General features: G+C 34.7%; 1 protein-coding gene across 2 annotated transcripts in view; it reads left to right on the plus strand.

The window, feature by feature from the left end:
• The window catches only part of SPAG17 (sperm associated antigen 17), a 105,577-nt gene that overhangs the window by 36,872 nt on the left and 43,985 nt on the right, over positions 1–24,720 (plus strand). Inside the window, exons 7-22 of one of the 2 annotated variants that reach the window (XM_072043692.1) lie at positions 1,070–1,251; positions 4,715–4,870; positions 5,540–5,621; positions 5,996–6,114; positions 7,022–7,159; positions 7,243–7,353; positions 7,961–8,111; positions 9,765–9,995; positions 12,099–12,226; positions 12,855–12,971; positions 14,451–14,605; positions 19,355–19,539; positions 20,526–20,620; positions 21,447–21,683; positions 23,245–23,356; positions 23,918–24,046. In XM_072043692.1, coding sequence (XP_071899793.1) covers positions 1,070–1,251; positions 4,715–4,870; positions 5,540–5,621; positions 5,996–6,114; positions 7,022–7,159; positions 7,243–7,353; positions 7,961–8,111; positions 9,765–9,995; positions 12,099–12,226; positions 12,855–12,971; positions 14,451–14,605; positions 19,355–19,539; positions 20,526–20,620; positions 21,447–21,683; positions 23,245–23,356; positions 23,918–24,046 — 2,328 coding nt within the window. The remainder of the gene's footprint in view (positions 1–1,069; positions 1,252–4,714; positions 4,871–5,539; positions 5,622–5,995; positions 6,115–7,021; positions 7,160–7,242; positions 7,354–7,960; positions 8,112–9,764; positions 9,996–12,098; positions 12,227–12,854; positions 12,972–14,450; positions 14,606–19,354; positions 19,540–20,525; positions 20,621–21,446; positions 21,684–23,244; positions 23,357–23,917; positions 24,047–24,720) is intronic. The other variant, XM_072043694.1, reaches the window with a different exon arrangement.

Consider the following 24,720-nt stretch of genomic DNA (forward strand, 5'->3'; position numbering starts at 1 on the left):
CTTAGCATCCACTTATTTTTCAAGTCAAGAGATTTTCCTGATCCTGATGTGTCTTGTCTTTGTAGTAAACCTCAATGTATTTATTTTGTTTATTTTTTAAGGACTTGTCAGTTTTCCTTGAACTCCTGAAAATTTCTTATATCTACAAAATCTTTTGGCAGAGAGTTCCATGATCTTCTACCCAGTGCTTGGAGTCACTTATGGTACATACCTTCAAAATCATGATAGGGCCATTTTATAAGTTAATTGGCCATCACTTCTGATGGCTGCTGCACAAGGAATATATATCTTTGAGTTCTTTAAGAAGGTCAGCATTTTTTGAAGAGTTCACAGCCTCACAGGGTTGTTTTGGTTTAAATCCATAGGGCCACTGGAAAAATACAAGTGTGGTATTTGGCCTCAATGCTTAGGTTTTAGAAGTGCTGAGCACCCACATGTCCAAATGAAAGCAAGTCATTGCAGGTTTAATGTTCATATGTCCCTTAAATTAGGCTATAATAAGTATGATTGATCTTGGGTTCAGAGTGTGATTGTAAGTTTGGCATTAAGAGAGAAAGTTTTTTTCTCTGTACCTGGAGCACCTTTGAAAACTGATCATCACCACGCAATAAAAATGAGAGCTATACAACTTCTAGACTCACTATTCATAGTCATGCTATACCTTAAACTTCTTTTAACCCTACTTTCCACTTCAACAAAATGTTGATAGTAAAGCTTGCTTATCCTATGCTTAATGAACTGTTTGGTCTAAATTTGTGCTGGCAGCTTTGGAACAGTGCAAATATTTTTATATTTCCTAGGTTTCAAACATTAATTGTTATTTTGGTGAAGTTTTTCTTTTGCTTTATTTCTGTGTGTTTGTTTTTCTAAAAGAAATGCCATGTTAGCCATACTTAGGCTTTATCTTCCTGGAGTTTTTTAAACCCAAAGTTTGGTGTCAGATTTATTCTGAGACCATGAGAATGGGAATATTCTAGCAGTACTTATAGAATACTATTATACAATGTGTGCTTTCTGTAGAATGGAGATAGTGTACTATCTAATTTTATCTAATACTTTAAAATTTTAGATGTTGAAGCAGAGAAAAGAAAGAAAGATGAAGCTGTCAAAGATCTGGAAATGTTTTGGAAATACCTAGAGCCAGTTCTGAACAGTGGAAAGCATGGATCACGTCTCTTTGATGTTGCCAGACTTCATCACTTGGTTAAGGAGAATGCCTTTCCCTCCGACTGGTCTGACAAAGAAATGCTGGTCAGTAGATAATGCTTTCACAACATGTGGCATGCTTTGAGTTTTGTAACATTTAGCACCAATTTAGAACTGGAAAGAATTTTTGCTTACTTTTCTATGAAACAGAAAGAAAATAGTGTATTTGTTATCTTCAACAAAAAATATTTTGTATATATCCAACAAACGTATTCAGCATGTATTCATGAGGAATCCTTTGAATAAAAGTACCTACCCTGGAGTTTCTTAATGTTGTAGGCCACAGCAGCAGAGTTGAAAACAAGGTTGAAGTACTAAATTTATTCTTTCGCTTCACAAAGGTCCAATTTGAATCTCATTAGAGAGTCAGGTGTCAGTGCTAAGTAAAAGTAAAAATATGTTGTTGTCCTACTGACAGCAGGTCTACTTACTGTATATCAGAAAAGTCACAAGAACTAATGAAAATGAATACAAGAGTGCTTTTTGTTCATAAGCTGTTGTTTTAGCACTCCTTGTACTACTTCTTGTTGTCCTACCCAAAACATGTCTCTGATGTGTTACTCTTTATAGCCTGCTGAGTCAGGAGCATTGGAAGGCAAAGTAAACTGTTAGAAATTTTTTCCAAACTAGGATCTCAAGTATGACAAGGTAAAAAGGTCCTGCTTCTTCCAATCCTTAGTGGTGGCAGTGAAAAATAGAACATGCTAAAGCAACATTCCATGATTTATCCTACTGTATTTGTGGTCTATATTACTAGGGTTAAAGGACAAACTACATTCTCCTAACACTTTTTTATAGTACATTAAATCCTGTATATAAACAATTTGGTGAGCTAGGAAGTACCCTTGATCCTGAAGGGATCAGAACTGAATTGGGCTAAATCCATAGTGGTTTCCAAGGCATTCACTAAAAATGCCTCAGTTGTGGAAATGTGTAGACTTGCTACTTACAACATTATTCACCATTATATTCCTGATCTAATCTTAAAATATGAAGCCAATTTTGAGAAAGAAGTTCTTTAATCCTGTCTATCTTCCCAGTAATCACCTCTTCTAGGGACCTGTTGCAGCCCATAAATATCCTGCAAGCACATATCTTTACTGAAATAAAATAATAATTATCTGTCACTGAAATTGTTCCAGCAGATTGTAGTTGTAATTTCACATTCCTCTGTATCAGAATTCAGCAGAGCTCTAAAGAAGTAGGAACATTTGTAAGTCTTTAAAGAAGCAGATGGGAAGAATGCAAGTCATGTAATCATAGGTGGATAGAGTAAATCTGTTCTGGTGGGCTTCCAGGCGAGTCTTTGAGTCCTATCTTGCTGCATCTGGAAAGATCAAGAGATATAGAAGGAGAACTTTTTTGACAAACTGTTAGGCATTGTTACAAAAAATGATATTGTTATATACAGATGGTCATGTCCTTTTAAAATATTTTAGATATTTATAATGGAAAATGCTTTCAAAAATGTTTTTCTTTGTTCAAGAGTCACTGGTGGCTAGACTCAGAGAATTTTCAGCAAGAATCTGATTCTGTTCTGAGATGAGGAGAAAGTAGGGAAGTAAATTCATAAAACTAATTATACTAACCTTTGTATCTGTCCCATTAAGCAGTGCCAGGTTGCACTATTTGTAACTCTGTAAAAATTAGAATCATATAATCATAGATCGGCTTGATTTGTAAGGAACCCTAAAGATCATCTGGTCCCAACCCCACTGCCATGGGCAGGAACACCTTCTGCTAGACCAGGGTGCCCAAAACACCATCCAGCCAGGCCTTGAACACTTCCAGCAATGGGGCATCCACAGCTTCTCTGGGCAACCTGTTCCAGTGCCTCACCACTCTTACAGTGAAGAATTTTTTCCTAATATTGAATCTAAGTCAAAACTCTCTTAGTTTAAAGTCATTACTCCTTGTCTATCACTATACTCCATGATAAAAGAGTAACTCTCCAGCATTCCTGTAGGCCCTCTTTAAGTACTGGAAGGCCACTATAAAGTCTGTCTGGAGCCTTCTCTTCTCTAGATTTAACATCCCCAATTCTCATTGCCTGTCTTCATAGGAGAGGTGCTCCAGCCCTCTGATCATCCTTGTGGCTCTCTTATGGACTTGCTCCAACAGGTCTATGTCATTCTTATCTTGGTGGCTCCAGTGTTGGACATACTAGTCTGGGTGGGGTCTCATAAGAGCAGTAAAGGGGGAGAATCTCCTCCTTTGACCTGCTGGTCACACTTCATTCTTGTTTTGTTTAAAAGACTGTGCATGAAAAACACTCCAAGACTTTCAAATTGAAATTTTCATATGCTCCAGTGATTTCTTGTAACCTATGAATGGAAAGTTTAGCAAAAGATCATTGAATTAGAAGAACAAAGGTGCACAAATATTAACTCTGAAAATTCTGTTTTCACAAATATGGCTCCTCTCTCAAACACCTCCTCAAAGGTTCAAACGTTACAAAAACTGAAACAAGTATTCCGTATCTGATCAGTGATTTGGGTGCGTGTTTTGAAGTGCTGTAAGGAGAGCCAGATTTAGAGAACAAATGCTTGATACTTCTTAAGGGTCACTTAATGCTTTCAGTGTGAGTTAAGAACTTAATGACAGTTGTTTTTCTTCACCGTGCTTCATTTTAGGATACTTAAAATTGAGACATCTGATATTTTACTAGACACCATCATTACATGTTTAGGCTGTAGAGAGAAGCATATGGCCACTAACGCCACTTAAACCTGAGTGTGGCACGTGGTCTGAAACAGGGTTTGGTATCAGTACAAAAGCATTTCAATTTTAAAATAGCAGTTGGTGTTAACTTTTTTATTCCTCCAAAACCCTGGTGAAAACCACAGTACACCACCTCTGAAAACTTGTCTCTTCCTATGTCAGATTTCAGTAGGTACAGTTTTCTCCCTTTGGATGTTTGGGTGATATGATGACATTCCTTTGTTTGCGCAGCTATGGAATTTCTTCTGTTCTTGAGGCCTTTTTTGTTTTAACATAGAAATAAAAAGAAAGAGAAAAAGTATTATGAGATGACATTGATTAGTTGGATTATTTATATTTTTTTATCCTTCTAGGGAATGGCTGACATTGCACATATGCTGCAGGTTGATCACCAGTAGAAACATACACAGATGATAGAAAAGAAGTATTTTATGTTCCGTTGCCTTTTCCTTCCCATCCAAAACAAAAAAAACTATATTTCAATTGCAAGACAACAGACCTTGAATGGTTACTGTTAAGATTTAGTTAAGCAGTATACAACTGAAGCAGCTGGATAACACTCAGTCCATACTGTGGTATGGCAGCATTTAGGCATGTAAAGATGAGGATGCCTTGTTTTCTTAGACTTACTTTATAAAACATTTTGAGTTAGTAAACAAAAATACCCTTGGAAAATTTATAAATAGTTGTGTATCTGCTGGTTAGAGAACTAAGGACTTCTGTGTCTTAAGTTATATAACACTTTTGCATGCAAACTTCATCCTTTTTATCTTATTTTCTGTTGTAGCTTGCACTTGGCACTGCACTGTTTGAAAGTATTGCTTGTTTAATGTATGACTCCCTGGATTGGAGAAGACAACATTGTAACTACTTGGAAAACACCAAGTTTATTAATGTGCCTGAATTATCAGAGAGCAAATCAACACAACCACCTGCAACTGAGGCAAGGATCCTTTTTGCTTTACCACACTTTTTGTAGAAAATAATTAGCTATAGGATAGAATTATCTGCCTTTAATTCTGCACTAAAAAAAAATCAGCTTGGACCATCACTCCACGTGTAATTTTTTGTGAATGAAATTGGGATTTTTGTCTTCAGCATTTAAAACTTCAAAACTTGGAGAAAAAAAAAAAAAAAAAAAGCAAAGCAAAGTGTCATGGGTGTAAAAATGGCTTAAATAACTTCTGGTGACACCTTTATGTGCCTAGAAAAATCACTGTGCTTGCAGAGGTACTATGTCTTGTTACAGATCAACTATCCAAAAAAGATTATTAGTTCTGTGCCAGATCAGTTCCTTTACTTTGTTCATGGTGGACAAAAGCTTAAGTGGGCACAAGAAAGAAGCTTGTAGGATGTGTACTAGTGCTGGGGAAAAAATTGGATTACTCCATCCATAGCAGTGCTACTGAATGTTCATTTAAAGCATTCATAAAACAACATTGCTTGTTCCTTTCAGAGTCAGATAGGATTTGACTCCCATAGTAAGAACCATTTAAAAGTTTAGACAGAGAGTAAATAGCAAAAGATAAAGGAAATTGTTTTTTCCCACCAATTTACATTGGGCAATCCTCATTTGTTTCTGATTTTTTTGTCTTTATCTTTGCTCTTTTAGATACAACCAACACCACAAGGTACACCTTCAAAGAAAAAAGGGCAAGCAGAAGAAAATCTGCCAACAGTAATTTTGTCACAGGGTATGATTAAAGGATTAAAGCACTTGCCCTGTAGCTGTTCACTGTTAATCTTACTGTTCCTTCATCTGACAGCACAAATCTCTGAAATTGTTTGTTCAGTAAGCCAAATCTGATTTGATGTTGTGAGAGTAGTTTCTTAGTGAAAACGTGAAAGTCTGTGGAAACTGCAATGGTGATAAATAAGTTCTTCAGAGAATCACTTTTTCTACCTGTTACTAATCACACTTGGATATGAGAGATATACAGTCCTGGACTTTATCAGTCTTTTTTAGAAAAATTGTTTAAGAGTTGAACTGGTCAGTAACACAAATTGTAATTTTTTAATAAATCCATCCTAATACATTCTTTTTTTGTTGTTGTTGTTTTTACAACAGAGGAAGAATTTCCGGTTTTGGCTGCTTCTATGGATATGAGATATTACAATGACTTGCTGAATCAGATTCCTGAGGAATACTTTTCTGTGCCCTTAATGCTGAGCTGCATGCTGGAACAGGTGGGAATATTATTTTTTTTTAATTCCTGTGGTTAATTCAGCTTAGACCTGTTATAATGAACTGATCAAAGATTAATAAATCCATCTCTCTCATACAGAGCTAAGAGACTATGCATAGAGGCACTGACCATGGAGGTTTAATATAAAGGAATCATAACTCAGAAGTGGCTTACTTATTTTCTTTTCATGTTGTACATGCTTACTCTGTACATACAGTATTATCCCAAAATCATATTTCCAAGACTATAGATCCAATATAATCAAATGAGGAAAAGCTTGTCATTTTGTAGCTAAGTCAGTAACAGTTTTTCACATCTTGCACCAGCAGTACTAAACTTTTACTGGTTTACTCAGTGCAAAGGTCTTACGGCAAACTTAACACTAGAATTCGTGGATATCTCTGCTAACACTAGAAAGGTCTGATTTCTGTTGAGTTCAGACACAATTTACAAGATAGTAAAGCTCTGTGTTATTTGAAAATCTTCCTTCTTTTCAAAATAATATATCAGTTCAATTAGTTTATTTACTTCAAGAATAGACTCAGGCAAAAAACCTCAAGATAAGGTCCAACATCTGAAATGCAGTCAAAATCTCTGTTCATCATTACAATTCTTAACATTTCAAGTCGGATATATTTTTCTTCTTATCCTTTGAAAAGTGAGTAATAAAAGAACACATTTATCTGTTTTCTATATTCTGATTGGGGCAGAAACTAACATGCAGAATTGCATTTTTGGTATTTGTAAAAAAAAAAAAAAAAAAAAAAAAGGTTTTCTTTCTTTACAAAACATACGGGTATGTGTTTACCTTATAAACTTAGCTTATCTCAGGATCTGTCTGCTAGTTTTCAGGATGTTATGCAGTAGTCATACTAGTAGTGAAAGCCATCATATATCATATTTACTAGGTTATTGCAAGTGAAGAAGACCTTACACCACCTAGTCTGGTGGTGCCAGAGCGCCGGGCAGATGGACTACATCATACCATTGCAGATCATATAGCCTCGGTCCTTCCTTCTCTTCCACTTTCTGACAGTGAAAAAAAGGTTTGTGTTGTCTTTTATTTGTTACCTAAAATGACAATTAAGTATTATTATCGGTGTTCAATGCATCTTTCTTTTTTTAACAGAATCTCTATGACTACTTTGCTCCTAAGTACAGTGAAGAAACTGTAACCCCCAAGTACCCTCTCTTATTTAATTACCATGATACTCTGGCTCAGCGATTGCACCTGCTGAAGGTATAGTGCTAACAATCATATATAATCAGTTCTAAAGTCCACAGACAGCAAGTACTCAATGCACTAGAAAGGGTAGAGTGGTGTTTTTTACAAAGGAGAACTGCATAGCCTAGATTTTTCCTACTGAGATAGACACACTAATATGGTTTTAGTCTGCTTAAGAAGCAATGGGTTACTGCTGCTGACGGAGGACACGTCAGAAACACAGAGCATTATATTAGCGTTATATTGATTTCAGTGTTTGCATTAATAACAAGAATGTTTAGCTTTTGGTGTAGATGAGAGATACAGAACTCTGTTGATTTACTCTAGTATTCCAGAATTTTTGAGACTATCTAACACAGACAAATATCTTCTAACATCTAGCTGTTTTTATGTCTTCTGTCAGTTCTTCTCTTATGCATGTTCTTTTTCCTGTCCAAAATATCCGACACCATGATTCAATAACGCACTGTGAGCACATGCTCAAAATTTAAGTATATATCCAACTGACTTAAGCACAGTTAACATTTTTTTCTATAAAAGGATGTATTTATTCTAACAATTTTTAGAAATCCACTAGTGTTAAAGTTTACTTTAACTCTTGTACTTTGTTTTTTTGTTCCAGGTCCAAGACAACTTAAATCCAGAAAAGATTGAACATGAAATGATGGATAAATTGCCTCTTAGGGAACTTATCCATTTCACCCTTCCTTCGACTGTAAACAACACTAAACGCTTAGCCAGCGTTCATGAGCTCATGCATTATTTCACTAGTGGTGAACTGATTTTCTTTTTCATTGATATAATTTAATCTTTTCTTCTGGCTGATGATTCTGTTGAATAGATGGAATTTGGGGATGAGTTTTGTCAGCTACCTAAAACCTTTGAAGAACTTCCCATTTTTTGTATTCTTGATCATGCCTTGGCCTACCATACAAGTTAGGCTAACTTTAGACCTCGGTTCTTGGGCAAGCCAATATGTGTATTAATTATTGTATAACTAAGAGCTGGAAGCTTCTCAGAACTCTCTTATTACTTATTCATGTTTAATAAGAGAGAAACAGTTACATCTGAGAAAGGGAAAAAAAAAATTGTACAAATTGCTATTTTGATCTTAGGATACAGAATGCATTTTGGGAGACAATGACATGCACTGCATGTTTATTTACCAACATTCTTCTGGAGGAAGAGCACATGTATCTCAGAAAATTTTAATTGAACACTAACTGGTTTTAAAAATGTATTCTCTGTAACCTGCTGGAATTAATAATGAAATGACTTCTACAATAATCTGTATCAAACCAGCAGAATACCTTCACTACTTCAACTATAATCACTTATGCTGTAACTTTTTCTTATAATGTGCATACCACTGTGATGTACACTGTGAAACAATCCCAAAGATTGCATAAATACCCTTAGGCAGTTTTGAAAGTTTACTCTATGACTACTAAGAAATATAAACATTCAAATCTGTTTCGTTACAGTTATGTCATCATATAAGGCACAGTATTTGAAGTTACTTTCCCAGCTATTCATTCCCAAAATCCCATGTGTTGGATTAGTTTACACTAGCTGCATTGTTTCTAGTTGTCAGTATGTTTTTTTTAGAAGGTGTGTCTTACCTATTAAGGTATTCTGTATTGCTGTAGCTTGCCAGCCGGTGGATATCAAATTTGATGGTCTTCACTGGACCATACTATACTACCAAATTCTCCCAACTGTTAACTTTGCTCAAGATAGCCAACATTTTCAAGATATTCAATGTTTAACTCCTCCAAAGAGAAAATGTTTCAAATTGAAGATATACTGTGTATGATTTGGGGACAGAACTACCTGTCTTAAAGTTCAGTCCCTGTCATAATTATCAATGTGTATGGACACCAATGCAAATAACCATAAATAGCATTTGTTATTGCCTTTGCACCTTGCATGCTTCTATGCAAATTTTGTGTAACATGTTGTCTGAAGAGGAAAAAAAAATCACTTGGTTCTTTGTTTGAAAAGCTACAGATTAAAATATATATATATATATATATACATATATATATATATATATATAATGATAATAGAAGCCTTTTCATGAGCTAAAGCTGAAAATAACTAGTTGTTAACTGGTTTGGTAAAGCTTACACAGTACTTTAAAATCAACATAATTTGTATAAAGTTAATGAGCCAGTACGTATTCAGATGTAGGAAGCACTTCATTTAAGATGGATTAATAGTCAGGCATATCATTTTGCAATTTGGAAACATTCAACTTTGAATGCAGTGTAAAAAGTAGCTGACATAATTTGATCCAATACCATTAAGGAAATTGTTCTTGGCTTTTGCAGAGTTGCCAAGAACAATATGCTTGCATAGTCTTCTATTTATCTTCTGCTGAGCCATAAGAACATTTTCAGTTAATGATTGTAATTCTTTTATAGAACTTCTGAGTTGGGCTGAAGTAGAAAGAGCCTTCAGAGTGTTTACTTTTGAAAGCCTGAGGCTGACTGGGCTGAGTGACTCTGGTCTCCTGGAGAGCTCTGGATCTATGGTTGGAGGTGATTCTGAAGTGTCTTATATCCCCTGGGATAACCCAGCCAGGTTTGCAAGACAGCTGAGACAACTCTTCCTTATGGAAACGAAGCTTAATGAGAAATCACCAAGAGGCTCTGGTAAAAACCTCTCTATTTATGTTACTCCTGAAGAATTTAAATCTGCTATTTATTTTACCATATCGTTTGCTGTTACAAGGCAGTGATTTTTCTTCCTTGTACAAATCACCAAATATTAAATATTGCATAGTGTGCACATTGACTATCAACATAGGAATACTGATATACTAGATATTTTTGTATGACAACATTAAACAGATGATTTAAGCAACTCTTTGAAATGGTATGTGTAGAAAAATATGTACTGTAAAACTGTTTAATTGCTTGTGACATCAAATACATTTTAGAGACAAAATAGCTGAAAACATGCTTTAATACCTTTCTGAATGCAAGTTCTTATAAGTTATAATGGCAGCTGAATTTTTACTACCTTAGTAGCATCAACAAGGTAAAATCAATATGATATATAAGGTTAATTAGATGATTACCAGTGAAAAAGTAAGAGGAGTGGAAAATATATATACCTTACACATGAGGACTCTAGAAGATGATATAAAAAGCTGAAAGGTTTAAAAAACAAACAAAAAAAAAGGTGTTATTCTTGGTAATTACACGTATACACGTATACATATCTTTTACTGCATTTTTATCTGCCAGGAGTTCCTCTTCTTTCACATGCAAGTAAATTCAGCATGGAGTTTTTATATTCAAAATTTTAGGCCCAATTTAGAAGAAGAACCATATTTATTTTGTGTCAAAGAAAGTAAGACCAGCAAATAAGGCTAACATATGGTAGAACTGACAGTACCAAGTTCCAAGCTAGTGGAGCTTGCAACTTATTTAATATGAAGTGTATGTTCAGGTTTATGTTAAAACTTGCTTTTGCAGCAAAGATACAGGAAAGCATGAACCTGAGAGTTCTGCAAAAGAGAAATTCTACAAAAACTGTATATACAGAATGAATGTGTTATATCTGGCCTAACTTTATCTGTCTAAAAGTAAGCATCTAGCCAAGGCTAATTATCTAGGCCTTTTTTGTGACCAGGGGAGAGAGAAGGGTTATTTAAGCAATCAGCTTAGATGGGATCCTTTCCTTACAATGTTGGAGCGGACAAAATGAATCCTTCTTATCTGCCTCTTTTCTGAAGTTTGAGAACATTTTTGGTGTTTATTTTCCTTTTTTGCTAAACACAACACTAAATATTGTAGTTGCATACACAGCTGTCAACATTTCAACACTTCTGCAGCACAAAAACAGATACCAAGAAGAGAAAATTGCTCTTGGATTTCTTTAGTCTTCTAAAGGCAGTCAGTAAACAGATGTAATTTCCCAGAGAATCATAGCCTAAAGATACATTTAGATAAATGTAGAGAACCATTCTGGAAGATGAGCTGTTCATGAACCATTTATGAACAAATACTTCCAGAAATATTTTCTCTCAGGAATAGAATTTTTCTTGTATTTATGAATTTCGATCAAATATTAGTGACTTGTGCCTTAATCCAGGGCATAAAGAATTCTATTGAAATGAAATTATTTCAGAAAAAGACAAAATGAGAATATAGAAGTAAAAATCTCCTTAAAAATCTCTATTCACATCAGGTGCCCATTTTAATACTGATAGTTTATCAGTCATCAAAATTACTAGTTAGATCCTTGACAGATGTGATCTGTCAGTAGCTAATAGAACTCTATAAATCCAATGATTCTGAAAAGTTTAAAAACCACATTTTTCAAAAATTCTAATATCAAAGTAGTTTATTTTACCTCTTATTTATGTAATCTGTGCAAAGGTTAGTTTCTCAGGTAGTAAGCAGAAAAATGGTTCTTCATGTTAGGATCTTGAGGACACTTAGAGTATTTTTAATCTTTTTGACCATGCAAGGCCATCACATGACAGATCAAGAGGAAATTTTGAGTGGAACTTACAAAGAGTTCTTTTTTTTTTTTTTTTTCTCACTGAACAGTTTGGCACTTGTTGTACATGGGTTTCAAAGTGTGGGAGAGGTATATCATGTATTTAGCTTACTAGTGTCATAAAAGAAAGCTTCAACTTGATGGCAGTCTCATTGAGGAGGCTGAAAGAAACTGCAGAACTCGGATCTTAGTGTTGAGGGCTGGAATTTCTGGAGCAATTTTAAAATTCTGCTTTCAATTTTCAGGACATGCAGAAACAGATGATAAGGATGGAAGAGATTGTCTGTCTGATCCTGCTTTGAACAAAGAAATGGATCTTTTTTCTTCTGATCTGGCAAGTGTGATTGATGAGCGGACTAAACTGTGCTCTATAGTATGAGACAACAGAAAATGTTGTTCAATGCTGGGAAATGTTGATGTGGATTCCTTTGCAGTGCTGCATGAGAATGTGAATTTTGTGATGTTTAGAAAATAGTGACATAACTTTTAAGTACTGTGCAATCACTTGCTTTGAATTCTATGGTGATGGGGTTTGGTGAAGCTACTAATGGCAACACTGGCTTCATTGAATACCAGGGGTCAAATACTTGGATGAGAGTTTGAGAGAAATTGCCAAACTGTCAAACTAATAGACTGTGTAGTTTGGCTTCTTTAAAAACACCTGCCTGCCATACAGCCCTGGATAAATATAGCAATTTTAAGATTACTTCATAGGACCTGTCTAAATATTCATAATTACTTACAGCACTCAAAAACATATAACCTAATAATAAAAATAGTTGAATTATGTTTGCCATAAAGAAAAAACAAAAGCACAAACCTTTGGGAGCAATTGTGTTTTTTATTAAATATTGCCATACGGCTCTACACATGTGCAGCATTATGCAATTAACTGTGATGCAACATGGGATGCTGTCTACTAAGACAACAGATTACAGTTAACTTAATACAATTGATACTGAAATGTTGATATTCATTATTTTGTTTTGCTGTATTTTGAGGTGAGTCTGGAAAATAATGGCCTAGAACTAAACTTAGAAGAAATAAAAAAGATTCAGAAGCGTTGTCTGACAGACTGGAGTTTTGCCGAGTATTTTCAACCCTGTGTTCTTCTTCAGGTATCTGTGAACTGACAGCGTTATAGATACAGTCATGCCTCAGAATGCTTCACAAAGAATTAGTAGTGGAATTGGTTCAGTTTTATCCCTGATACATTTTCACCAAAACAAATTGTTCTTCAGCTGCTTTAAATTTCAAACAAGAAACTGAAGTTTGTACTTGTTTTTTATTTTGTGGTTTGGCGGCACTGCAGCTGTTCTTTTTCGTATGAGTCTTTTAACTAAATGCATGATGGGGAAAAAAAAAAAAAATCTTACTCTTAGAGGGGATCCTCCATGACAGTTATGGGATTCATTAGTCCACTGTATGTAGCAGCATACTTTGCAAGTACACATTCAGCATATGTTTTATGGGCAAATAGAAAATTTTGTCAAAATCATGCTTTACCCTCTCAGGGCTAGAAGGTTCATTTATAGAAATCTTGCAAGCTAAAGACCAAAATTCTTCTTGCGGTGAGACAGAAAAACAAATATGAAAGATAAGTTCAGGTATAGATGTTATAAGGTGATAGGCATTCTCTTGGGAGAGGTATAAGCTCTGAGCTGCCTTGAGCTTCACATGCTTCAATTCGTTTTTGATCCTCACACATGCTATACAAGCATTGAGGAAAGGCTGCTGTTTCAGCACCACTTTAGCATCACTGCGTGTCTGGTCACAGATTTCAGGAATTCCTTCTTACGCAAGGTAAATAGCTAACACTAACTGAACTGTCAATAATTAATGAATCTAGCCAAAAAATACTGATATAAAATAACTGCAACAGAAAACAACAATATTTTGGTAATAATATTTCTTTATTTCCTATACTAAATGTCACATCTAAGCACAATTCTTACAACCAGCTGGTAATGAGATTTTCATATTTAAATCATACTTATTGTTATAGTATTACTTCAGTTTTACTTCAGTTCAATAGTTCTGTAAAAACGATGGTTTCAAAGAAAACTTTCTTCTGGCTATTACTAAAAAATAAGTTACAGCCTGCAGACAATGTAAACACTGAAAGTGATGGACTGTCCAGAACAGAGTGAAATAATAAAGGACACAGTAAATCTCAGAGATGTACAGGTCATAACTTAGCAAATTGGATACCAAACTAACTTAACAGAAGTTAGTTTGTTTTTCTCTACCTGCTACACAATAGTTCTGCTGTTATTCATTATCTATTTAAACACTTGGTTTTAAATCTTAAATAGATATAAACAATAATTTTATTCTTTAGCTGATATTTTTCATTCATGGTCAGTCTCAGAAGTGGAGGATACTGAGTACCTATTCTCAATATGGATAGTAATGGAGTTCAGTTTCCACATACCTGAACACTTCAGATTGCTAGAATCCAAGTGCTTTGCGTACATCCTGATGGAAGAGTGAAGTTCCAGTGTACCTCAGAAGTACCAGCTAAAAGCTCTGCTGTGTACCATCTGCACATACTACTTTATATAGGGAGGATGTTCCTTTTTTTCTTTGCTTTTTAGGTTCTGTATACTGCAACCCAAGAGTACAGATGTATTGATTGCTTTTATCATACCCAAGATAACTCTTTACTAATGGTTCTTCACAATCCTATGAATCAGTATCGTTCATGCAAAGAGACCTGGGATGTTGCATTACACTCTAATGTTGGATTCAGGTAATTTTATTATTTATATCTCATTCACAGTCATTTTCAATTAAAGCCTGCATGGCCATGCTTGGAACAAAGCTTTGTAATGAAAAGATACCATGATGTAACTATATTTATGAGAAAGCAAGTCATGCAGGTGGAGAGCAGTACTATATCAAAGTAATTAGATGAGACAAAGCTATTCAGAGGAGAACCATGCAGTAAATGTGTATGTAACTGCTTATCACATGCTATAAAAATACAATAATGCATACACACGAAGTCACATTATGGATATGCACATCAAGAAAATGATGCTGAGGTGGAGGATGTCAAAAAGGAAACTGTCTAAAAATTTAATTATCTTTTTTTTTTTTAACTATGTTTACATAAATCATGCATTGTCATGGAAAATTTTTCAAGAAAAGCTAGAGGCCCTTTGTCAATATTAGATTCTTTTTTTTTTTTCTAACAATATCACATTCTTCTTGTTTGCCACTTTCTGCTCACCAGTAAGAAGTATCAAAGTACTTGGTGTGCTATTATTCAAGCTTTTGACAGTGGACCTGTTTATTTTGGAATGCATTTTTGTACTGAAGCATCAGTATACACGATGATGTATATCCAACTGCTATTCCAACTTACTGATCACAGGTAGAATGTGTGTCCACATGTGTCCATGTACTGATTTGTAAAAAGGCTATGATGTCATGGAGAGTTGTCTGAGCTAGCTTTAACTTCATCACAGTGGTACACTGTGATTTAATTAGATTTGATTTATCAGCTAGAGTTACAAGCAACTTATCCAATGGACAAGCTTTTTTTCACAGATCTGTCAGCAAGCATCGCTTTCTGAGTGAGGTGTCCTATTTACCAGAATACTGGAATCTTAACATAATTTTTTGTGCTTACCTATATATTTAATAGGCTTGAATGCTAAATAGGCAAAATATGTCTTCCTCAAAACATATTTTGTATCATGTTTCATATATTTGCTCTCAGTCAAGGAACTCTATGTGTCAGTCTCAGCTTTCTAGTCATTTGCACTTAAATTATTTGCTATGAAAAGAGACTGTTGTGATTAGCAGTGACTGAGACCCGAGTCAGGAGAGATTTACCAGCAGAAACTGGAAATTTCTTGGAGAAAATGATGGCTGTTTTGTGGTTGTTCCATTAAATCCAGTAAATGTCTGGTCTGTCTGGACAATCTTTTTTTTTTTTTTTTTTCTCCCATGTATTTAACAGTTGCAATGTACCCCAAAGATAATGAAAGGTCGTATGTTAAAGAAATGCAGGTCCTACATTCAGATAGACACAGATAGGCAGTCAGTAGTGCCAAATGAAGTCCATTGCACAAAATAATATTGGTGGATCCTTGACCTGTTTACTTTACCAACTATTCCTACCCTTCTTTAGATATTTTTCCTATACCCTATGCTCTGGTTCAAGTTCCTAAACATAAACACCTCATGCCAGTTTAGCTGCCCGTGTCTGAGATGTCTGCACAGGGTGAGCAGATCTGAGACCATGAGAGACCCATGCTTTTCTGAAATGACACTGGAGACCAGGTTACATTCCCTAATATATCTAACGTTACTTGGTGTTTACATGAATAACCTCATCCTAATGACCTACTGTTGTGTTATCCATAGAAGCAGATAATGATGACCAAGACCTCCTCAGGAAGCAATTATCCTTGAAAAAATAACTCTTCATCTGTGGGGTCCTAAAACAATTTGGCAGCTCATGTTGAAAGGGCATTGAAATAGTCAATTCAAGGCTAGTTGCAAGATGGGAAGAGTTCTTGAATCCTGCAAAACAAAAGTTAAATGATTTTGCATCCAAACAAGGAATGACGCATGCTCTCTGGCAGATGAATTATAATTCTGTTGAGGCTTTTCTAGCTATATATTTTCTTATTATTATTCTTCCAGATATACTGAAAACAAGGCTTAGACATTAAATATAGCTTCTGCATGGGGCATGCCAGCTTTGTTCACTGACACTTCACAGCGTTCTGTTTCAAAGCAGAAAGGCATTTCTAAAGAAACTGGCGTAAGAGCTAACCAGAAGGTTTGGTTTTACTGTTCTTTTGGAGAAATATTCACCATGAGTGCTCTCTATCTTACTTGGTATCTATGAGGAGCTATAGGCTCTCTTTTGGTCCAGTTATGTGGCATCTATACCTGCCTTTTCTCTGCAAAATAATGAGCACGTTTTCTGACCTTATTCAACCTTTTTCTAAAGATCATTTCAGATTTCTAGACAAAGTGTCATAAATATTTGCTAGTGTATGTATCCAAGCAACATAACACTTCTGTGAAAGACAGCCTTTAAATACCTGGAGTGCTTCATGCTGTTGCCTGCATTAGCTTTCAGATCTTGAGTTGCCACACACACGTACATAAACCCTACTTATTAATGTAGTTTCGGTGATAGTGGTATTTTACCTTTATGCTTATATTATAAAGGTATTTTTAATTTATATTTATAGTTTAATTATACTAAGTATTACATTGTATTAATTATATTAATATTATATTTATATTCTATAATTTATATGAATGTACTGCTTGTGTTAATAATTATATTAATTATATTAATAATCATGCATTATACTTAGACTTAACTATTGGCTCCTGATGAGTTTAATAACTATTCATTAATTTACATTTTATTAAAATTACTATTATCCTAAATTTGGAGTTATATTTAAGAGTCACACTTTCACCACAGGAAGGGTACTTGACTATCTCTTTGTTATGGTGTTTGTTTGCTTGATGCTTTTTTATTGTGACATATTACAGACCAGATTCCCACTTTGTTGGTTTTTTTCATAGCTGCTCTCCAGAATATACTTCTGTTACCTGCTTATTTGAGAAATGACTACTAGTGGGTCCTGTTATGGTAAATTCTCATGCAAGACAGAAATTAAACTTCTTATGTTGCAGCAACTTGATTTAGAGTTGGTTTTGCTCCTAGAGATGCCAGTTAACGTTTCCTTCTTCTCTATGGACATCAAATCCTATAGTTCATCATGCAGAACATCCAAAAATGTAGGAATTGTGCCTTTCAAAGGGTAGGCAGTAGGAGGCTACCTGTGAAATCCAGTGGATGCTACTTACAAGCAGGGTCCAAAGGCATAGGTGTGTATGCCTACAATGATACATATGTACAAGACGTTTTGATTTTGGATAGAACTGACCACTCTATCAGGAAGCCAATTGAATTCCAACATTATCATAACTATTCTTTTTCTCAAATTCAATCTTAATGACATTTGTTTACTGTTTCATAGTAAACACATTACACAAGTTACTGGAAAAAATAATCCTTTCTGAGAAATGATTCTGAGTCAGACATTGGCAGTAGTGACATCAGAATACATATTAATAGAATGTGTATTTTTGACTTTGAATGACTGTTTCATTGCCCTAGAATATTTTCCATGCGAATAATCTCATTTTTATTTATAACATATATTCATCTTCAAGTTATTCCAGTACTGGCAACTGTAGATCAGACTAGTTTTGCCTTTTGTTTTCAACATCTTTGTTTTTCTACCTCATTCACTTTTCTTCAGATACAGAGTTGTCTTGTCCCTACTGAATACTTGATAAACAGTTTCTCCATGCAAGTACCTCAAAGCAGGCTCCACACACATTGCAGGAGGTAGGAGAGGCTAGGGTATCTTTAAGGTGTATACGAACTGTGTACATCTCCTGCCTGTGTAGATAGCATACTTATTAAATCTCTTGACCATACAGTGTAATGCTACAGTAGCAAATTTGAAACTGTCATGAGGTCAAGAATTGTTTGTGCTGCCTACATGTTCACAAACAAAAACAGCAGATACATACAGAGCATTTGAACACAGTTGAATCGTATTGAATTTATAAATGAAAAACATGAAGATGCAACAACTGAATCTCATGCACTCTATACTAGCCCCTTTTACTTTTGCACATGTGAAGAGTCTTACATTGAAGAATTATGGAGAGAATTAAAGAGTGGCAACTGCATATATGACTTTCAGCCTTCATCCTACCTTCTAAGCAGTTGTCCACAATGAACTATTTTAGTAGTTGTTTCAGATACCACTGGAAGATGAGATAATGCAAGTACAGATGCCAGCTGCAAACTCTGGATCAGTTTATCATTCAGTGCTGACTTCAGCTGTTAATTATCAATATTCTTAATTTATGCCAGGCTACAGTGCATTGATTCACTAATCTGGTTTTAGGTGACAATTTCCAAATGCCTTTCCAGTCATACTGATAGAGAAGAGCTAGAAATTAAATAAAATAACACCTCCTTAGTTGATGAAAATAAAACAAATGAAGTGTATGCTAAAAGACGATATAAATCAAGAGCTACTAAGAAAATAAGTCATCCAAGTGACTGTTCAATATTGACTGAATAGTGAAGAGCAGAATTGGTCTCAACATTTCTTAAACTGAATGTCTATATGTTTTCTGATTTATGGGTTTTCATTGATGGCAGGCATTCTTTAGAAAACAAGTTTCTAGTATCTCTTTGCAGAAAAGAGAACCAAAATCCCAAACATAAAAGAGATTAAGAAAATATCATCCAAGCAAAAATACCACCTTCTTTTAAAAAGAAAAAAGAAAAAAGAAAAATGAAAGAAACCCTGTCAAACACAATCCTTCTCTCAACAGTTACTGAATAATATTTGTATAAGAAACTGAGAAGCCAAGTGATTTTGTTTGACCTGAAATCATATGAGTGGAAATAGATAAATATTGTGCTTTTCAGGAACTATCTTGAGCTGGTAGCCAAATCGATTGAAGACTGGGTGAAAGAAGAAGAAGTCAAATACCAAGAAGAGAAGATAGCTAGGGAAGTAGAGGCTCTTAAACTGGCAGAAGGCACTGCAGAAGGACCTTCTGAATTTTCTGAGTGTGCTGTCAAAAAAACTGGCTTCCCTAAGAGCGCCACAAGTGGGTATCTTTCTGTTTTATTGTAGAAAATTTATTCTTCATATTAAGTATTGAGACTCAAAGCTATTCAGAGTAGAATCCCATATATTTTTCATAAGTTAACCTTGTCTTGTCATCTATATAGAAATAAAAATGTTTCAAAATTAATTAAATTCACATGTTTGAATATTCTGCATCATCCTTCATTCTGCAAACTGAAGCTCTTAATGTAAATATACGTTTACAGTACTTGTAGTTATTTAATGGAGTTACTCTAAGGATTACAAACAAATATGAATCTCTGTTTAGATGACTGACCATATGTAAAGATGATCAGTAGTTGAAGTTGGCATCACTGTTCAGAAAAAAATCATTTTTAAAAGGGCAGCATGTGAGAAGCTGTGAACTAGAAGCTAAACTGGAAACTGGAATTGACTAGTCTGGAGAGCAAACTTTAGTTACAATCAACATTTTGGATAGTGAAAATTGTAAGCCATTTATACAATAAATTTTGAGCAGGCAACAGAATCTGAAAATACATTTTCACAAAAGAGAACTCTTGTCCAAATTCTCTATTTGTGTATTTAAATTGAATTAACAATGGTTTGTTATTTAGTCTTTGCTTTATTCACCTGCTTTGAGAATATACTTGAAACCTTCTAGAACTAAAAATTACCATTTCCAAAAATAGGATTGTAATTTCTTAACCTACTTAATGCTTCTGTAAATAGTTTGGAAACCAAAAGGACACTTTCAACTTTGATATCATAACTTATACCCATCTAGCTATGTGTTCTGCTTTTGGCTAGGATAGAGTTAATTTTTTTCATAGTTAAATAATTTAACATTTGCTTTAGTCTACTTTTATACTTACGTATTTCACTATTTACTATTATGTATATTTATTTACTCACACTACTTTTTATTTATTTTTCCATTCTTTTTTTTTTAATTATTCAATTTTTACGTATTTATGACTGTACTTATTCCCCTTTCTTGTCTCAAAGACAGCACATCAAGACCTGAGAGCATAATGGAGACTATTCCAGAATCTCAATCCAGCAATGAAAAAAATCCTTTTATCAGAGAAGGCTCTCTTAAGGTGAGGCAAAAATATGTATTTTTCTGAAATGGGTTACATAACACTGATTTGTCAGAAATATAAGCTTTTGTTCTTATAGACTTATATAGACTTGGCCCTATCCATTACACTACACAGATCTAGCTTAACTAATGTACTCCCCTTATTTTTTTTATTTTTATTTGACTATATCTCATCTTTCTTACAATGTGTAGTGCTCTGCACTTCAAGTACTAACACTGGAATGTAGATATGAAATGGTGTTAGCCAATTCCTGGATACACAACTTGAGCAGGTATAGCTCAAGTTAGGCTAATGCCTATCTTATACTTGTGAATGCTTACTGTTTCTTCCACAGTGATTTCAGTGCTTTAGTATACTGGAAAATGTCAGATATCTCATGTTGTCTTTCTGATACAACTTGGAAATTCTGGTCTTGATACCTCATTCTTCTTTCTGTAAAAGAATGAGATCAGTTTATCTCGCAGTTACACTTTGGGAATAAATTAATGCAGTATGTGGTCATAAACATTGTGGACGAGTGAACAACAAAACGAATAATTCACTTATGACTGAATATGTAAGATACGAATAGTAGTTCTATATGTCTCCCAATGTCAAGAATGACTGATCCTGTGACTTGAATGAGTCAGTTATTTTATGCAAAATAGAGTATGTAATATTGTAAAACTATAGACAAGTTTGAAAAATGTGAGTAATTTAGAAGACCAAAAGAACCAATGTTCTTTTGAGTTTGTTTACCGATACTCTTTTTCAGCATGCATGTATGAAATACTGTGAAATAGAAAGAGAACCACAGTAATTTGAACTCTAAAATTTAATTTAGGCTTGGAAGGAGGAACAGAATCGATTACAAGAGGAAGAACGACTTAAGGAAGAAAAAAAAGCAAAAAAAGAAAATTTGAGTGGTAAAAAGAAAAGACAGGAGACAGCAATATGTGTAGAAAGTGAAGGTTCCAATAAGAAATCTTCCAAAGAGAAACTTGAAGATGAGGCAGCAAAAGCCCCTGAACCTGAGGAGGATCCCAGCATCCCAGAAACACATCCTGAGAAAGTGTATAAGGTAAGGAATCATACTGTTGCACCACATTAGGAGAGTGTCAGCTATTTATATATAGTCTAGATTACAGTAAAGCTATTATCTGTTGTGAAACTAGAGTTCAGCGCAAATTAAGCCTAATGACATCCTGTTTAATTCCATCATTTTAGCAGCGGATCATTTCCTAAAAGTTTTGAAAAGCAGTTTCTGACATTTATGACTATCCTACACAAGACTATTTAATTAAGTTGGATGTTTTTTAATGTATATGGCAAAAAGTAACACAAAGATAAGTTGATCATGGTTTTGTGACCATGGATAACATATTCATGGAATGAATTTTGCCTGAAGATGTGGCTTGCACGGGAGAGGGTAGAAAAAAGGAACATAGAGACCTGTTATGATTCACTTACTTGGGCATTGCTAGACCTAACTGAAGTTTTGGCTGTCCACATTGGAAATCAAATGAAAGGAATTAACTGTTTCTTCCATTTCCTCTTTCGAATTTCATGTTCTTGGAGTGAGTTAATACAAGATGTTCTGCCTGTTACACTAACAGAGGGATATTCCTTACTAGGGGAACTCTTCACTATTGTATCCAAACAATTTTTAGGCAGTTTGCACTGATTTATATTTGCTTTTTTACATTAAGCCTTGCATCCAAGACCATCATCCTGTCATTTCCTTCTCACTACACACCATGAAACTATAGATTTGCAAAGCAAATCTTCATAGATACTAGACTAGATGTCCCAAAAGCTATTCATTATTTCAATACCAGGAAATGACAGTTATGGATAATATCCTACTTCTCCTTGAAGTTTTCTGGGGATAAAGCTATGAAAACAGGAGAACCATATTCAAGGAAGTAATTCTGTACCCAACTTCTACTTTCATTATCCACATCTCTTTCAAATTAAGGAATGTAAATAAGGTACAATAGAGTTCCTTTGTGACACAAAATCCCATTTTACAGATGTAGACAATGGTTGTGCACTGCAAATGAAGTGACTTGCTTGTGTCAATATATTTTAGTCTAAACTTGCTTGAGTATGAACTTCAAACAGAGATATGTAACTTCCTAGTCTGAACTTGCCTGAGTATGCTTAACTAAGTTTTTCCAATTTGTGGTTGGTTAGAAGGCAGAGCAATGTAAGAATCAGGTTTACAGTGTCTGAAATCCAAAATCTTAGAGGCTGAAAATCTGGATCTTTACCTGTCCTGTTCATGATGTACAAATCTCATGGCATTGGACTTTGTCTCTTTGCACTTGTCCAGAATTTTTCTTTCCCTCTCATTATATGTTAAGCCACCAGACTGCTACTCTTCATTTCCACTGGTGGCTCCATACCACTGAATGACCAGATTCTGCGCTCTTGTAGAACAAGTTACTTCAGTTAGTAACCAAGGTACTATTTGGATATACAAATAACATGCAATATATTTGCTAAAGTAATAATAACAGTAGTTAAATGTCTAAAAAAAATGTTCAGAAAAATACTGTTGTAATGATCTGTCCTTCATTTACCTCTTTCACAACTTCTGCCTTTCTCATTTACCCATAGTCTAAAATTTGTTTTTCCAGTTTCTTGGCTACAACATGGGGGAGAGTCTCATTCAAGTATCGGGAATCAATCACTATCTTTTCCCATCTGATGGAGGACAGATTCAAGTAGAGAAGATAGAGTTTGTAAAAGGTGAGTCTTCTGCTCTTTATGCTTTCCTTTAACTCTGTTAATAACTGATGACATGGTTTCTTTATCCGTACATGCTTTTTGACATCTCAGCAGTAGAAATTCTGTTAAAGACATAGTGAGCATACCATATAATTCCATATTAGACTCTATTACTGCTAAAGTTTACATTTTGCTATAGTAGGTTAGCAATTGGTAGATAAAGTATCAAAAATTAGAAATGAAAAATCTGTTCATATTTATATCCTCAACGGCAACCACTGCAAGATATTCCAAGAATGCGTGTCCCAATACTATGTGCGGTCAAATGCAACATTTCTAAGTAACAGAGATATTTTGCAGCCTTTCAGATCTCATTGTCAGGAAGTTTTCTGAATTTTTAGTCACACAATCTAAACTCAGATAACTTTAATTTTGTCATCTTTGCCAATAGTAAGCAATTGAATCCAGTTCTGAGCAATTTTCTTTTTCGTGTACCTTGTAGTTGCATGTGCAAGCTTTTTGGGGACAGAGGTCAGTTCTGAAGCCTGGTGGGAGAAGTAATAGTATTCCATTGCGTTGCAGGTCTAACCTTGGTGAAGTTGAAAGTGATAAAGGACAACCACAATTTCTTCATTCATATCACAGATCCCAAGAAAATCTTAACAGAAAATGAAGTGCAAGAAAATAATGATGAACATAAAATTACATCAGGTTAGTGGTTTGACATCACTGATATAAAGAATTAATATTCATATTGACATATATGAATATTGTCATATATGTCATAAATATGTCATATGTCATATATGACAATATGACATATTTAGTAGTTGGGTGCAAACCTTATCAGCTAACATGAAATAAATTCCTAATTACAGAGGGTGAATAAGATCAGTGTTGCTCCAAATAGATGCGTAATTTCAAATGAAGAATGTGGGCAGGAATTTATGTTATTAGGCGTCATTCAAAATTACAAATACATCAGAATCTCTGTGAATGTAAGTTTTTTTTTCCACCATAAGGTGTAAGTGAAATGCTTAGCTATTAGTAACATTCATTAAAAAAAAAAAAAAAAAAAAAAAAGTGAATGTGCATTTTTCTGGCCAGTACCATCTCTTTTACAATTCACTGTCCAGATCAGAAGTCCAAAGAAGATGTAGAAATATTTTTTTCAGTAGACAGACTTACAATTGAAATAATCTGTTGGGGAATCTTGGAAACTTGCAGATCAAGAACAGCTCCAACAAGTTGGAGTTGAAAGAGTCTTTGGTCTTTGTACCCTCTGAGTCAGGAGATGGCAAAGACTGGGCACTTCTGCCTCTGTCCTCACCCTTGTGGACTGTGTTGTATGGAATGTTAACTTATGTGGGGAGACAGCTCTTTGT

This window comes from Anas platyrhynchos, chromosome 1, assembly GCF_047663525.1.
Source record: "Anas platyrhynchos isolate ZD024472 breed Pekin duck chromosome 1, IASCAAS_PekinDuck_T2T, whole genome shotgun sequence".
Taxonomy (NCBI): Eukaryota; Metazoa; Chordata; class Aves; order Anseriformes; family Anatidae; genus Anas; species Anas platyrhynchos.